Source organism: Myotis brandtii, unplaced genomic scaffold, assembly GCF_000412655.1.
Source record: "Myotis brandtii unplaced genomic scaffold, ASM41265v1 scaffold668, whole genome shotgun sequence".
Classification (NCBI taxonomy): domain Eukaryota; kingdom Metazoa; phylum Chordata; class Mammalia; order Chiroptera; family Vespertilionidae; genus Myotis; species Myotis brandtii.
The window spans coordinates 3479141-3496244 of record NW_005370597.1 but is presented as its reverse complement, the minus strand read 5'-3'; the positions used below and the strand labels follow the sequence as shown (position 1 = coordinate 3496244).

Genomic DNA, 17104 nt, shown 5'->3' with positions numbered 1-17104 from the left:
TCCCACAGACCCAGTGTCTATGTCCATTGGTTATGCTAATATGTACGTGGAAGTTTCTATTAATCTGTTTTCATGAGCAGATTTTGATATTAAATATTTTTTATTAAGTATTTATACATCCTTTAGTATCTATATTTGCAGTTTAAAGTTTTAGTGGAAAATTCAATAGGAGGGACAGGAAGATGAAGTATTTAGTGCAGACAGGCTAGGAGAGTTAAGGGGTTGGTTTGGGGACAGAAGAGAATTGACAGTCAACAGGGTCAGTGGTGAGAGTGGAAGCATTTAGAGGGTTGAAATTATTAGAGTCCTTATTAAAAAGTTTTTTTTAAAAAAAAGATTTTTAAAATTGATTTTGAGAGAGAGTGGAAAGGACAGAGAGAAACATCAATGTGAGAGAGAAACATCAATGTCAGAGCGAAACATTGATCTGGCTACCTTTTGCATGCCCCCCACTGGGGATCAAGCCCGAAACCCAGACCTGTACCCTGACCAGGAATTGAACCAGCAACCTTTCAATGCCCAACCAACTGAGCACACCACCCAGAGCAGTTCTTTTTACTTTTCATAATCTAGGAACTTCTTGTTTGCTATCTCAGAGAATCCATAAAACCACTAATGATACAACTTTTTAAAAACTTACTGTTTGCAACCAGTATACATAGGATCTCTAAGGAAGATATACAGTATTATATAAATAAACCATACACCCTCAATATACTATAGCAGAAAGTTCCATTTCGATAATTGAATTGGGCTTGCTGTTCAGGTGTTATAAGGGGTTCTGAAACAGAATTTTGTCTAGTCTGTGATTCTTTTTGCTGGTAGTTGCTGCCCTCTCTTGGACTAGTTGAGGAAATGCAGCTTTTATCCTGCATGGATCATTTTTTGCTCTCCTTACTCAAACTGAGAACTAAAACATGGATACTTTTTTTAAAGAATTAAATCTGTTTTTAATGATACACCAAGGGAAACTTATCTTTCTTCTTAAGAAAATATGTTTACTTTTGTATCTAAAGGCAAGAGTTAGTGGGCATTAAATGGGACAAGGCAGAAGAATTTGGGGAATACAGCTATTTGGGCTTTGGAATCTGGAGACTGGAGCTCCTACCCAGCTTGCCCCTAATCATGTGATCTCGATGATTTACTCCACCTGTCTGAGCTTCAGTTTCTTCACTGATACAGTGAAGAGGAGGAATATAATTTGAGGGCTTCTCCAGGGATTGTTATTTTAGGCAAGCAGCCCCAGGTTATGTTATTTGTTCATAGAAGATGTAATGACTAAGTCTCAGGCTCTGCCCTGAAGGAACTGAGTCTGGAAAAAGATAGAGGAGGCAGACAATCAAAAGACAGTTGTAATCCTCTACTAGTGCTGTGTGACAAACAAGTACCTATTACTATGGAAACACAAAGGACAGTACCTGTCCACTTAGAGGAGGTGTCATCATATAGGGCATCTTGGAGTTAGCCTTGAAGACATAGTAGGCTGAGGGAAGCAGCAGCCTGGGGAAAGTCGGTGGTGAGACAGCATGATCTGCTTGGAACCTGTGGCTGGTTCAAGATGCCCAGAAGAGTTTGAGGTGGAGGGTTTGTTGAGATAAGTCGAGGGAAAGAAGCCAGAAATGTTATATGCCTTGCTAAGGAATTTGGATTTTGATGTGAGTGAGGGCAGTGGGGAGCTATTGAAGGGTTTTAAGTGGGGAATAACATGGACCATTTGGCATTTTAGAAAGATTACTCTTGAATATATAATATGGAGAATGGAGTTGGTGTGGTGCAGATGGGACTGAAAGCAGGGAGATCAGTTAGGAGGCTGTTGCAATAAATCAAGCAGGAGATAATAATGGCGTGAACTTGGGTAGTAGTAGTGAGGATGGATGGAAGAGAAACAAGAGTCTGTAAACAGAAGGAACAGGTTGCTGGTTTCCCTGAATCTGAACAATCCAGCTGGCACTGATTTATTACATCCAGGTTCTGTTACCTATGTTACTTACATCCATCCAAGAATTGTTTAGGTTTTGCTTGGTTCTGAGGGAACACTTTGTGTTTGGAGAACAAGATGCTGGAAGCAATTGGTCTCAGAGCAAATAAGTTTGACCTTGGCAATGGCAACCTAAACTATACACACTCAACTCATACTTTTTGTGGCTTGTGTCACTTCTCTGTGCCAGACCACTAGGGTGGTGATCAAAGGAACTGCTAGTCTACTTGGGTGTTGCTGTCTCTCCTTCATCATCCTTCTGTCTTCACTCCCCAGTATGCAGCACACATCAAGTAACTAAATTCTGTTGATGCTGAGCAAAGTTCTTATAGTTTCAAATGATTAGCACTCAGTCAGTGGAAGCTTGACTTCCTCAACCATGGAGGGCAAAATTAAGATTCACAGTTTAACTGGATTTAACTGAGAACTCTGAAATGGGGACCATGAACATAATGATACAGATTTTTCTTGTCCATAAAAAAGTTTGTAAAATAGCTTTGTGGCAGTGTCAGAGGTTTGAGGAAGGTCAAAAGGTATTCACTATACTCTTCTAAGGACATTAGCAAAAGAACATGGCTTAAAAATTAATTATTAGGGTGAAGAAGAATTCCTGCTTTCCCACACCTGCTCATTCAGACTTTTTCTAAGTAAAGTATAGCATGTATACAGAAGAGAAAATAAAACACATAGGATAATTATAAACCAAACACCTATATAACCAGCATCCATGTAAAGAAGTAGAATATTGTAAGCCCTCAAGAAGCCCTCTTGTTTATTTTTGCAGCCACAACTTTTCACCCACCCCAAGTATCCACTTTTTTGACATTTGTGAATATAATTTTATATCCTAAATAATATAATTTAGTTTTACATGTTTTTAAACTCAGTGTAAGTTAAATAATACATTCATCTTTGTGAGTAACCGTAAGTTCACTCACTTTTTTTTAATTGATTTTTTTAGAGAGGGGGGGAAGAGAGAGAGAGAGAGAGAGAGAGAGAGAGAGGAATCAATGTGAGAGAGCAACATTGATTGGTTGCCACTAACCAAACCTGCAACCTGGTATGTGCCCTGACTAGGAATTGAACCTGCCACCTTTTGGTGTATGGGACAGTGCTCCAACCAACTGAGTCACATTGGTCAGGGCCATTCGTTTTCTATCAGCTGCCTCCTGCACACCTCCTACTGGGGATGTGCCTGCACCCGAGGTACATGCCCTTGACCGGAATCGAACCCAGGACCTTTCAGTCCGCAGGCTGATGCTCTATCCACTGAGCCAAACTGGTTAGGGCTCATTTTCTTTATGTAATCAATTTCCACTGTACCAATATACCAGTTTATCCGTTCTAGTCATTATGGCTATTTGGATGGTTCTCTGTTTTAGATAGTATACTGCTGCTGTGAACAGTCTCATTAAATGCATCCTGCTATATATGTGCAAGTTTCTACAGAGTAGATATATAAAAATCAATTTGTTGAGGTGTAGAATATTAAATTTACTAGATAATGCTCATACTATTTTCCAAAGTGGCCATAGCAATTTACATTACCAACTATGTGTGAGAGCTTCCGCTGCTCTGTGACCTGACAGACTTGAACATTTTTGCCAGTCTTGGTGAGTGCAAAACGATATCTCATTGTAGTTTTAGTTTGCATTTCCTTGTTTACCAATAAAATTGTGCACGTTTCATAGGTTTATTGTTCATTGGATTCAGAGTCTTTTCAGGTTGCCATCTCTTTCTTTTTTCTTCAATGAGCCATATGTTAGTGATCTTAAAATTCTTCCTGCCTCTTAAGAGAATGTGCTAAGGAATAGTTGAGCAGAAATCTTTTAGCTTGTGGGAAGTCACTTAGATCCTTTCAAGGAATTTTCTCTTCTTTTTTCTCCCAACTCATCTGGTATTTGGGAAGTTTCCTGGCATTTCACTGATCTCTCTTCTCCCTCCTTTTTCCCATTTCCTAGACTCTGAAGCGACTCATGGCAGATGAGGTAAGGAAATATTGTTCAGCATGTGCATGTTCTAGCTCATTTTCTACATTGCGATATTTACCAGTAACTATAACTTTGGTTTTCTATAACTTGTAAGTGGTATAAGTTCTGCTCTCAGAGCATCCCAAAGCATTTTCCTAACTCTTTGCTCTATGTTTGGCTCATTGCATGCATTTCCCTGGCACACTCAATGGCTTCCAGAATTACCGCTTTCTTTCTTTCAATATATTTTTTATTGATTTCAGAAAGTAAGCGAGAGGGAGAGATAAAAACGTCAGTGACAAGAGAAATTTATCAATCAGCTGCTTCCTGCATGACCCCTACTAGGGATGGAGCCCACAACCCAGGCATGTGCTCTGACCATGACCTCCTGGTTCATGGGTCCGATGCTCAACTACTGGCCCACACCAGCTGGGCTCACTTTCCTTAAACTTCAAGCGAACTTGCAGTCTGGATGCCACTCATATCATTTGAAGCTCCATAATGCTTGCAGATACTTGTTACTATTATTTTCAAACAGGTAGAGCTGACAAGCTGCAGCTTATCGGTGACTTTTTTATTTGAGCAACTCTACTTGAGGTTTGAGGAATGGTTCATGAGCATTTTGTTGGCAGAAAGGTGGCATATATACCCCTGAATTACATAGTATTCTTTGCAAGGGGATTTTGAAGAATATGTATTGAACTTTTGCTGCCTACCTAAAACAAATGCTACGGCATGTACAGAAGAAAGAAAAAGGAATGGTTTCTGGTTTTAAGGCAGGGGTGGGGAACCTTTTTTCTGCTAAGGGCCATATGGATATTTATAACATCATTCTTGGACCATACAAAATTATCAACTTAAAAATTAGCCTGCTGTGTTTGGTCAGACATTTAATTAACTCACCCCTAATGCCTTGGTGCAGGGCCAGACCAAATTATTTCGAGGGCTTTATATGGCCCACAGGCTGAACATTCCCCACTCCTGTTTTAAGGCTCATTTATTCTCTGTAACTTACGTCTATTAAAATCTGTGGTCATGGTTACCTCTGGAAGGGAAAGATCCTCTGAGGGCTTGGCCAGATATATTATTGGATAGCTAGAGGGAAACAAAGGGCATTTAATTGAGATAGCTCAGTACGTGAAATGCTTTCAGTTCTGTGCTACTAGAAATGGCAAGGGAGCTCAAGAACAAAGTTTTCTCTTTTTAGAGAGGTTCCAAATCTTAATACTCCAGTCCTTTTATTTTTGTGTAAAGATGAGAGTACAGAGTCAGTATACTAAATTAGATATTAGATATGAAGAAGGCTGTTTTATTAATGCCAGAAGAATCTTGGACTAATCACAAACCAGAGGAATCATGTGTGTAGAAGTGGCTATTTAATGTGTATGTGAAAATGGATCGCTGCTAATACTTTTTTTCTCTTTCTCAGCTGGAGAGATTTACCAGCATGAGAATTAAGAAGGAGAAGGAAAAGCCCAATTCTTCTCATAGAAATTCATCATACGGGGATGATCCCTCAGCACAGTCATTGCAAGATATTTCAGATGAGCAAGTTTTAATACTTTTTGAACAGATGCTGGTAAGTTGCCCATCCAAAAATGTTGTTTCTTTCTGATAATGCATTTGGGCATAGTGGGCCCTTTTTTGGTGCACATTCCCTCTAACTAACCCTTAATTACAAAGAATTCCAGGCTTAACAGGGAACTTCTTACTAGCAGTTCCATTAATGAAGGGACTAAATATATAAGCACCAGTATATAAGATTTGAATCTGTGAGTTAGGCTTGGAAATGTCTGATCACTGACCACCTTGTTAATGTATTTCTGCCCAGCAACACTTTAGCCACAAAGACCTAGGGGGAGTGGGTCAGTTCCTGTGGTAGTGTAGAGACCTGGGTTAGCCAGAGTAGATGAAGTGTTGAAACATTCACAGCGAACTCTGTACAAAGAAGAGACTGAGGGATGGAAAGGCATCATTTGCCCAAGGTCTTCTATTCAATGGTGAATCTAGAAAGAGAATTCTGATGCTGTATTCACTAAGAAGACCTTTAAAGGCTGTGACTGCAGTCAGTTAAATAATGACTTATACATGGATGTGGCTTACTTTGCTGTTCTTAGTGAGGAACACTGAGTGGGGAGGACACTCGGTGAATGTCCATTAGTGATAAGTCTTGGAAAGTTTTGAGTACGTGCTTTCAAGATTTCATAAGACTCGTATAATGCCTGGATATATGATCTCAGATTCAAATAGAGACTGGTGCAGGCCTCACTTAATTAAAAGCGTGAGCTTAAAATCCTTAAGATAGGACCTGGTTTATAGTAAATACTCAACCTGTACTACTATTATTTTTCACTGAAGCTTTTAGTTCATCTCTTAGTAATCCAAGTACATTAAGAGTCTGAGTGTGATCTATTGAGACAGTCTCCTTGCTGGATTACAAACTTAGATGTCTTTAGGGCCAGGGAGGTAGCATAAATAAGTTAATAGAAGATGATAAAAATGAGGACTGTGGTAAAATGAAGAAAGACTTTTGGCATTTTTGTTAGTTCCTATAGGTTTTGTAGCATTCCAGTTGGGAATACTGGTGCAGTAGTGGCAGATATTCTATTTTTAGAAGAAGCTAGAAATTTGTAATAAAAACCCCCACCACAATAATTCTTTAATAGCATCAAATATCATAGCTAACATCCAGAATTCCCCATTTAGGTCATTTAAAAAAATACTTTTTTAATTCAAATCACAATTCCATATAAGGTCCATTATACTTAATATCCCCTTAAGTTTCATTTAATCTATAGGTTTTTCTATAGAAACAGTTTGACTTGTAGAGTTTCTCATACAATCTGAAATTTGATACTAGAAATTCATATTTTTATTTGAAGTTTCCCAAATTTAAAATGTTGAGCTAGTCAAGCAAAACATACTTTATTTTTGGGTCTGATTCAATGTGAAGGCCAGCAGTTGGCAACTTCTGTGTTCAATTTAGCTGTAAAATGAAGGGGAAAGCACCAGGAATTGAGTCAGAAAATGTCAAATTAATACTGCTGTTTGGGAGCAGTGACCCCCCCCCCTTCACACACACACAAACACACCAAGAAAAAACAGATTATATCTATTGTTCCCCTGTGTTTGCCTCATTTCAAATAATATTCTGGACTTTTTAGGGTTAAACTTGTGCTCACTGAGATGCTGGGCTCAGACACATAGGCTCATACATATCATATATGTCATAGGCTCAAGTAGAGCCTTTCTCCCATAACACATTGCAGGTTATGTCTGTTGAGGAGCTTTTTCACAGTTTCCAGTGGACTGTGTGAAGTGGGGATAATGGGTGTTTAGGCCCTAGTGCTGTAGAATTGGCTGGTGTCGATTTTGCTGTTGTTTGAATGATGTCAGTCACTCAGTACTTCAGTCTAAGAGATTATTAAGGTCCATCCATAGTGCAAAAAACATGTGTGCTTTTCATTCAATATAGTACAAATAAAATTTTCATTTAATATTGAGTCCATTTTTATTAGGAAAATGTTAAGTGTATCTATAATAATAAAAGCATAATATGCTAATTAGACCAGATGTCCTTCCGGATGACCTTCCGGACGAAGCCGGGGCTGTTGCCTCGGCAGGCGGCGAGGGCTGAGGTAGAGGCAGCTTCTGCGGTGCCGGCGCCGCAGTGTAGGTGGGGACCGAGCCTCTTCCACGAATTTCGTGCATTGGCCTCTAGTATGTATAAAAATGTCTACAAGGATTTATACTAAAATATTAACCACATCTGTCCCTGAGGAATGTTCATCATCTGTAATGGCTGAAATCTCTAGGGATCAGGAAAATTTATTTATTCAATAAGCATTTAATGTGTTCAACTCTTCACTAAGTATATAAAATATTAAACACTGAAAACTTGTAAGGAAGTTGAGGCAATTTTGTTTTTTCCCTTTTTCCTCTACTAGGTGGATATGAACCTGAATGAGGAGAAACAGCAACCTTTGAGAGAGAAGGACATTATTATCAAGAGGGAGATGGTGTCCCAATACTTGCACACCTCCAAGGCTGTGAGTTCTGGGGCAGGTACCCCATGACACACTTTGCCCTTATCTTGGACTTGTTTGTTTTGCCAGTTTCCTAGAACATTTTATGTCTGTATCAGTTCTGTTTCATTCTGTTATACAAGCCTACTTGTTTTGTACTTTCACTTAAGTTATCAATCTCACATACTTTTTGTCTGATTCAATTTTCATGAAGTGTATATGGGGAATGGGATGAGAAATTCTGAGTCTCACATAGTTTGGTGGTATGTATGATGGGTATCTGCCTTGATATTATTTAAACTGTATTGACTAATACTAGTCCAGTTTATGACTGGGTCCAGGGTTTACTAATCTCTCTCTATGCTCCTGTCTAGGGCATGAGCCAAAAGGAGAGCTCTCGGTCTCCCATGATGTACATTCAGGAGTTGAGGTCAGGCTTGCGGGATATGTCTCTGCTCAGCTGCCTGGAGTCCCTTCGTGTCTCCCTCAACAACAACCCTGTCAGGTGAGATTTTGAGGTGGTATCAGGAGTAAGAGCTCAGGGTTAGAGTTCACTGGTGGGGACTGATGATGAATAGAGTCAGGGAAGTATGAAAATGTTCTAGATAGGGAGTAAGGAGTTGCCAGGATAAACTTTGTTTTTGTACCGATGAATTTATTGATGTGATTTAATATTGCATTGTCTATGTCTGTTCCTTACAGCTGGGTGCAAACATTTGGTGCTGAGGGCCTGGCCTCCTTGCTGGACATCCTTAAACGACTCCATGATGAGAAAGAGGAGACTGCTGGGTAAGGACTTCCAAGTTTTGACATCTTCTAGGTAGAGAGTGGTAGGGGACTTGGCTATTTGCTTTAAAGGAGAAAATAGCAGTTAAATGTAAAGTTATGGACTAGGGCAGTGGTCAGCAAACCACGGCTCGCAAGTCACATGCGGCTCTTTGGCCCCTCGAGTGTGGCTCTTCCACAAAATACCACGTGTGGGTGCGCACGTACAATGCGATTGAAACTTCGTGGCCCATGTGCAGAAGTCGGTTTTCGGAAAGGAGATAGACGAAACAAGTATACAAGACGAGTGTGGATGGGAGAGTTGGAAAGGGTTGATCTCAGCGAATGTACCTCAATCAGATTGAGGACGTTTTTAGCAAAGGCCAGCTTAGGAGTACCCTAATTAAGTTAATAACAATGTACCTACCTATATATTTTAAGTTTAAAAAATTTGGCCCTCAAAAGAAATTTCAATCGTACTGTTGATATTTGGCTCTGTTGACTAATGAGTTTGCCGACCACTGGACTAGGGGAATATGCTGTTAGCTGAGAATGGGGTTTATCATAGGGGTGACTAGAGGAAGAATGATGATTATAGATACAGGAAAAGGAGGAGAAACTTAAATTTCCTGGTGAATAACACAGGATATATACCACATAAGATTATGAGTCTCAGCCTAGGTTCTTATCTCATCTGGAAATCGGGTGTGATTTAGTCTAGAGCTCCCCTGTGATCCGATCTGGGTCATATCTAATCTGGAAGTCTTATAGTGCACTTCATCAGTTCAGAACTAGCTTTATGACAGTCTTCAGGGTTAGAATAATCCTAGGGATACCTTAGAGTGTCTTAGCTTTCCTTGAAGCCAGCCTGATCCAAAGCAACTTCTTTACTTCCTGGAATCTTTCAAAAACAAGACACAGGGCCTATACCTCCTGAATACAGACTTTAAGTAGTAATAGATGGAATATTATCCTGATAGAATTTAGTACTTTGGAGCTTAGAGGCAATTAATGGGAAGATTTTAATGTAATACTAAATTTTGGATTTTGAGAGGATTAACCAAAGGTTAATCTTTAGCTACCTGTTTTTGCCAGTGTTTCACAGCAAAGTGCCATGGGCTAGAATTTACTCAGATACTAGTTGGGGATGTTCCTTAGACCCTTGTTTGTAAGACTGAAAAGTCAAATGGGAGAGGGGTATAGAATAAGGGGACTTCAGTGATTATGTTTTCTACACGCAGGAGCTATGATAGCCGTAACAAGCATGAGATCATTCGCTGCTTGAAAGCTTTTATGAACAACAAGGTGAGATTTTCCCCCCATTGCAACCCCATCATGACCCCTATTCTTTCTCTTCTATTGGCAAACTCCAAAAAGGACTTAGGAATATGAAGTTCAAGATTTCTAGCTTTCCCTTTTAGTATTATGACTTTTGATTGCCACATATACATGCTTCTTTGGACCCTTTCCCCCCAGGTGTAATGTGTTTCAGAGAGTAGGGTCATTTTTTTTTTCTTTTTATAGTTTTCTTTTGCTAATTCTTAAATTTCCTGACTTATAGTCATTGTTTTTTAAAGGTTTATGTTTGGGTTTGTTTTTCCAGACAGTCATACTGTTAAAATCTCCCTCCCTCTCTCTCCCTCCCTCCCTTCCTCCCTACTTTCCTCCTTTCCCTCTGTCTTCCCCTTCCCCTTTCCCTTTCCCTTTCCCTTTCTCTTCCCTTCCCTTTCCTTCATTTCTTTTGTATTTAAAACCAGGGAGCCCATGGTTATTTGTTCCTGAGTACAAATCTATCTTCCTCACTGTTTAATTTTGATATAATTAACTTATTTCATTGGGTTGGGGGGGGGCATTAAAAAGAAACATAAAAATCCAAGATTTTAACTCTTGGAAGACATAGAAGTCTGTTGTGAATCTACTAGAAAATTACTTTGCCATGCTAATTTCTGTTTGGCTCCATTGGGGAAAGTATTCTACCCCTATATTAGTTTGCTAGGGCTGCTGTAACAAAGTACTACAAATTGGGTATCTTAAACAACAGAAATTTATTGTCTCACAGTTTGGAGACTAGAAGTCCAAGATCAAGGTGTTGGCAGGGTTGGTTCCTTCTGAGGGCTGTGAGGGAGAGTACGTTCCCTGCCTTTCTCCTAGCTTCTAGTGGCTTGCTGGCAGCATCTGGCATTCCTCAACTTGTAGATGCGTCTCCCCAACCTCTGCCTTCATGTTCACATGGCATTTTCCTTGTGTGCATGTTTATGTCCACATTTCCCTTTTTTATAAGGACAAGTCATTGGATTTAGGACTCCACCCTATTCTTATATGACCTTGTTGTAACTGGGAGTTAAAACTTCAATGTATGAATTTTGGAGGGAAATACCATAATGACTCCTAAATATGTCCTGTGTTAGATGCTGTCATCTTTAAGCCTCCCTTCTCTGTTCTTGTCGTGCCAGTTTGGAATCAAGACCATGTTAGAGACGGAAGAAGGAATCCTGCTGCTGGTCAGAGCCATGGATCCTGCTGTTCCCAACATGATGATTGATGCAGCTAAGCTGCTTTCTGCTCTTTGTATCCTACCACAGCCAGAGGACATGTATGTGATGAATTATTTCTCTTCTCCATTCTCTTTTTTACCATCTTCCCTAGTCTAGAGGAAAATTGAGTTGCTTGGGTGGCCACTTGGTTTTAAATATGTATTTTTTCTCAAACATGAACACCGTGAATCTTAATATTTAAGGAAGATTGTTAAGTGAAGGGGGCTATCCTGAATGTACCACTGGTTATAGTCAAATAGCTCCCAGATCTCCATCTGTGTTGTCTAGGGACAAGGGTTTCTTTTTCCTTTTTTTTTTTTTAAAAGATCAGAAGCAACACAATATTATTTTTTAAAGTCCAAACAACACAGAAATATATAAAATAAAATTTACCAACCTTATGCCTTTGGCAAATCCTATTCTGCAGAGATAACCACTGTTAATGACTTGATACTGTCTCATATATCTTTTTCTAGCACAGAAAAATATATTGCATTTCCTAGATTCTAAGGTATCTTATACCACTCCAAAAGATGGTATTCTAGAACTAAGAAAAAATGGCTTTTGCCTACAAAACCGATTCCATGTATAATATAGATTTTTATTTTTTGTGGAGGTGTTTAACAAAAGCTAAATCATACCATTAATTTTTTTCAGCTTGTTTCTTTTTATTTAACAGGAGATTTTAGACATTCTTTTATGTCAACATTTATTGATATCTTTCCTGGCTATTTAACATTCCATATTCTGTATGTTGCATAATTTATTTAACAATTTTTTCATTTTTTAAAGCATACCTGGCTCTTGCTCTAGGTGATAAGAATTTTTACTGTTGCAAATGATTCTATAATGAGCACCGTCGTACATCAGGGGTGGGGAATGTCCAGCGGGTCGTATAAGACCTGTGAAATTATTTAGTCTGGTGCTGCCAAGGCATTAGGGGAGGGTTAATTAAATGTTTGACCAAAATAGCAGGCTAATTTTTAAGTTGATGATTTTGTATGGCCCGAGAATGATGTTATAAATATACAAATGGCCCTTAGCAGAGAAAAGGCCCCCACCCCTGTTGTACATCTATTCTTTCACATTTATTCATTTATGTTCGATAGATTTCTACACATAGGGCAAATGTTATGTGCATTCAAAATTGGTATTATTAAATGTCCCTCCAAAAGTTGTACCAATTTATATTCCATAGAACAGGGGTCTTAATTATAGGTAGGAGTCTAGGGATGGGTTTTAAGGTACATTTTTCTGAAGAGATCATCCTTAGCTTTCAGCACATTCTGGCTCCTGTTCTAGGTGATGAGGAGAATAATGTGAGAAATCCAGAACACTGATAATGTTCCATTTCCTAACTGATCTATGTCCCTGCATAATCTACTTGCTATGTGTGTCTGTGTCAGAGCACCTGGGCAATTCTCTCCCTTTCTTTTCTCCTGGGCAGGAATGAAAGGGTTTTGGAAGCCATGACAGAAAGAGCTGAGATGGATGAGGTGGAACGTTTCCAGCCACTGCTGGATGGATTAAAAAGTGAGACCTCCATTGCACTCAAGGCATGTATATCCCCTGAAACTGGGCCCAAGAGTAGAATTCTACATGGAAAGACTTAAGTTCATTTGACCTTTTAATAGAGCACATGGAATGGTTTCCAACTATATATTTTATATTTTATAATTTGTTAGGAAAGGAAAATGATTATCCTTCTCTCCAAGCAGGCAGAGAAAGAACTGTCCCTCATTATGAAATGGGGAAAATATATCTATTCACAAATTAGGAAAACCAAGGCCTAGAGCAAAGTATACCATTAAATCCTTGGAATTATTTAGACCTCTGAGCTCTCCAGACCTGTGCTCAAACCAGGTCGTATTGCTCCAGCAAAAAGTCATTCTTGTAGCATTTTCTAGGTTGTATTTGGGGTCCTCGGAATGCATGTAACAAGATTGAAATCTTTATATTTAGGAGTTTACACTGACATAGCTGCTGAATTTTTTAATTTTAGGTGGGATGCCTACAGCTAATCAATGCTCTCATCACACCAGCTGAAGAACTTGACTTCCGAGTTCACATCCGAAGTGAACTGATGCGCTTGGGGCTGCATCAAGTTTTGCAGGTGAGATGCAGCCCTTCATTACAAAGGCTGGACTGATTCCTTCCTGCTCTTACAGCTCAGTCATCCCAGGGATAACTTGGGTTTTCAATTTAAAAACTAGGTTGAAAGGCTTGGGTTTTTAGTCAACATAGGACACCTCTGGGTTCTCTGACTTCTATTTTTGTTGTGGACAGGGTCTTCGGAAGATTGAAAATGATGATATGAGAGTGCAACTAGCTGTGTTTGATGAGCAAGGGGATGAAGATTCCTATGACCTGAAGGGACGGCTGGATGACATTCGAATGGAGATGGAATATCCTTTAACTGACTGGGTTCAAGATAGGAAACATTCAGTTGTAGATACTTTCATGGAATGGTGTGGGGGTGATGACATCAGCATGCATGTCTTCTTGGTAGATAAGGCAGGTGTCTTTGATTTCTATTGGATTTATTTACCTCAGCACAGACCAGGAAAGTTAGGAAAGGTGATCAGAGGGTTGTTTAGCATGGAAGCAGCCCTCGGAATTAGTATAGACCTCCTAGAACATGATAGCTTAACTTACTAAAATGTAGAGTTGGTTTTAGAGAATATATACAAGTCAGGGAGTAGGGTTATAATTTGCTTTCTTATATGTGTTCCTGAAACTGATAGAGGGAGTAATTTGGTTACCTATTGATATTTACCACAAGTGACTTTGAGACAGTTATCTTTTAGTTTCTGATTGATCTTTAAGCCAAATACTAGCAATCCTCTATCTCTGTATTGTACCACCGAATCATTGGTCCCTTTGCTAAAGGAAGTTTATAGAGCTTAAAGTTTCAGACAATAATTATAGGAAGAACAGCTGTTAGAATAGAAGAGCATCTTGCTACTTTTCCTGAGAGTTGGGTAAGCCACCTCTCATAGTATCTAAATATATGCTTTCCTTAGCTTCTTCCTCTTTCCCACTGATTTCAATGAAGTCTTCCAATTTCTCTTAAACACGGTGAAGGACTCAAAGGCAGAGCCACACTTCCTGTCCATTCTGCAGCACCTACTGTTAGTCCGAAATGACTACGAGGCCAGGTAAAATGGTATACCTGTGGGAAGTTTTGAATTTAAGCCTAAGTGGAAAGAACAAAATCCTTAAGTTCAAAGATTGTCTGTAAAGGGAAAAAGAAAAGGCAAGAATTAGGTTTCATTTTTAGTCATAGATATAAAGAGAGTTGTCAGGGGTCCCTTTAATCCAACTGAAAGGCATCTCTATGGAAGAAGTCACAATGTCTAAGGTACAATGCCCTTCCTTTTTTGGTAGTGTGGAGTGAAGATGATAGCAAAAGGGGGTAAATTTAAAGTTCTCTTAGGTTGTCTGAAAGTAGAGATTTAGCAGTAGTACTGCCCATTGACAGGAAGGCTCAAGCCCAAGTTTTTAGGTGGGAAAGGATTGGCACTAGAAGGTAGATGGCAAGAAGTTTGACTCTCTGAAGTAGGTGGGGTACCTGATGTGGAAGTGGTTTCTTAGATGGCAGCCATACTTCTGTTAATTTTATGAAAAGGTCTTTTCCAGAGCACTTTCCTCAGGTCCCTCTATTGTCAAAGCAGTTCCCTTTTTTTGATCCTGAATACTTCTGAAAATTATATTGTGGTTTTCCTTTTATTTCTTTCATAGACCGCAGTACTATAGGTTGATTGAAGAATGTATTTCTCAGATAGTTTTGCACAAGAATGGGGCTGATCCTGACTTCAAGTGCCGGCACCTCCAGATTGATATTGAGGGATTGATTGGTAAGTGTATTCATCCATCTGGTTCCTTAAAATATTGCTTCTGCCTTTCGTTTTGTATCTTCCAGTGAAAATTTCAGAGAAGATATCTTTCTGGTTCTCAGGTATTTCCATGTTGTCCCTTTCTTAGGTGTTAACCAACATCTGTGTTAAAAATATATAGGCCTTAAGTTTATTTCTACATAATTTTAAAATTTAACCCCTTCTCACACACTACCCCATCTTTTGAAGGGGCTTCAGCTGTAAGCGAGGACTCTGGCTGGTTTCAGAAATTCATAAGTAAGACTTGTAGGCATTCTTCATGCCATTCAGCATGGTGGCCTTACCAGCCACATAAGAATCTTATGTTGAACTTAACTGAAGGTTCTTTATTTAGTGCAGAACATTAAGAAGGGCAGTACAAATAAACAAAGGACCAAAGACTGCCCTGGTTATATTGAAGGGCTTAGGCAGTGATGGGGAAAACAAGAGAATTGGGAGCTTTACTTCCTGACTCTTCTTCTTTTCAGATCAAATGATTGATAAAACAAAGGTAGAGAAATCTGAAGCCAAAGCTACCGAGCTGGAAAAAAAGGTGGGTGTGAGAGAATAAAACAATTGGGTGTATCATTCTTTTTCTAAGGATTATGATATTTCTAACCTGTGAAACATACCTGAGATGTTTTGAAAGCAGTCAGCACACGATAACAGTTCCTAGTTATCAACAGCAAGTGGATATGAATGTGATCATGAGGAGCTAGTTAGTGTGACTTTGCACAGTTTTGGACCCCTGGGCAGGACAGGAAAGACAGCCAGCACTCATATAATACTGAAAGCACTCTTGGGTTTACTTGGCATCTCGGGCCTCTTATCCCTGGAACAATAGGAACTGGAATATATCTGAATTCTCTTTTTCTCTTCAATTGTTAAAGACTCCTTTTATGGTTGATAGGTTTTGATCCTAGAGACTACTGGGATTATACGCCATGGCTGTCCTGATTAATTGTCTTTAAAATCTTAAGTGTTTGTTTTTTAATTATAACTCCAAAAATAGATAAACTATGGAAATGGTCTCTTGTTCCCCTTCTTTTATCCATGATTTTCAGGTCAGAATCATGGTGTTCTTTTTTCCCCAGGCATTCCCTGGGTCAGTGAGCTCTATGGATCAGAGATTGGCACAAAACAGTACATTATGGGGAATAGCGCTATGCTTCTTGCTGAGGTAGCTTACTGGGAGCCTGATTCCTTTCTCCTTTAGCTGGATGTAGAGTTAACAGCCCGACATGAGCTACAGGTGGAAATGAAAAAGATGGAAAGTGACTTCGAGCAGAAGCTCCAGGATCTTCAGGGAGAAAAGGATGCATTGGGTTCTGAAAAGCAACAGATTGCCACCGAGAAACAGGACCTGGAAGCAGAGGTGTCTCAGCTCACAGGACAGGTAATGTCTGAGCAGGGAAGGCAGAGTGACCTCTAACTGCCATCAGCAGCCTCAGGGTGAGTCTGTCCTGGAGCAGGAGTCATCTTCCTCCCAGGGAGGGTTCAGCTACTAGCAGGTAATCTAGTTAGATAGTGAATATTTTAAAAATCTTTTACTTTTTTTGTTTGTTTTGTTTTGGAGATTAGTAATACATAAGATAGAAAATTTGAAAAATACAGAACAACATAGAATAAAATAATTCACAGCACTACCCAGAAATAGATAATACACTTCTAATAAATTTAGAAGTAGAAACTAAATAAATTGTTCTCATCTTTGTTTATTTTCTCCTATTAGTCATCTCTGGACAGATTGGACAGATTTATCCTTACACATTCTCTCTGTAGTTATAAATATTTGAATGATCTGTGATATCTGATAACTTGATCAATTATGTAGTTATATAATTACCTGTATAGCACATGTGTTAATTATGTAACTAGAATATTTGATGTACTTGGTCTTTGCATTTTCTAATCAAAGGGAGAATTTAACATAAAGGTTGAAGTTGCCTTTTTAATA

The 17104-nt window shown here is 39.1% G+C and overlaps 1 protein-coding gene across 1 annotated transcript in view; it reads left to right on the top strand.

Annotated features, from left to right (window-relative positions):
* DIAPH1 (diaphanous-related formin 1) overlaps positions 1-17104 on the top strand; it is a 69382-nt gene that overhangs the window by 9048 nt on the left and 43230 nt on the right. The window contains exons 2-15 of the mRNA XM_005881077.2: positions 3940-3966; positions 5378-5527; positions 7896-7997; positions 8348-8478; positions 8676-8762; positions 9980-10043; positions 11192-11331; positions 12720-12828; positions 13275-13385; positions 13559-13677; positions 14314-14430; positions 15014-15129; positions 15636-15700; positions 16364-16543. Coding sequence (XP_005881139.2) covers positions 3940-3966; positions 5378-5527; positions 7896-7997; positions 8348-8478; positions 8676-8762; positions 9980-10043; positions 11192-11331; positions 12720-12828; positions 13275-13385; positions 13559-13677; positions 14314-14430; positions 15014-15129; positions 15636-15700; positions 16364-16543 — 1518 coding nt within the window. The remainder of the gene's footprint in view (positions 1-3939; positions 3967-5377; positions 5528-7895; positions 7998-8347; positions 8479-8675; positions 8763-9979; positions 10044-11191; positions 11332-12719; positions 12829-13274; positions 13386-13558; positions 13678-14313; positions 14431-15013; positions 15130-15635; positions 15701-16363; positions 16544-17104) is intronic.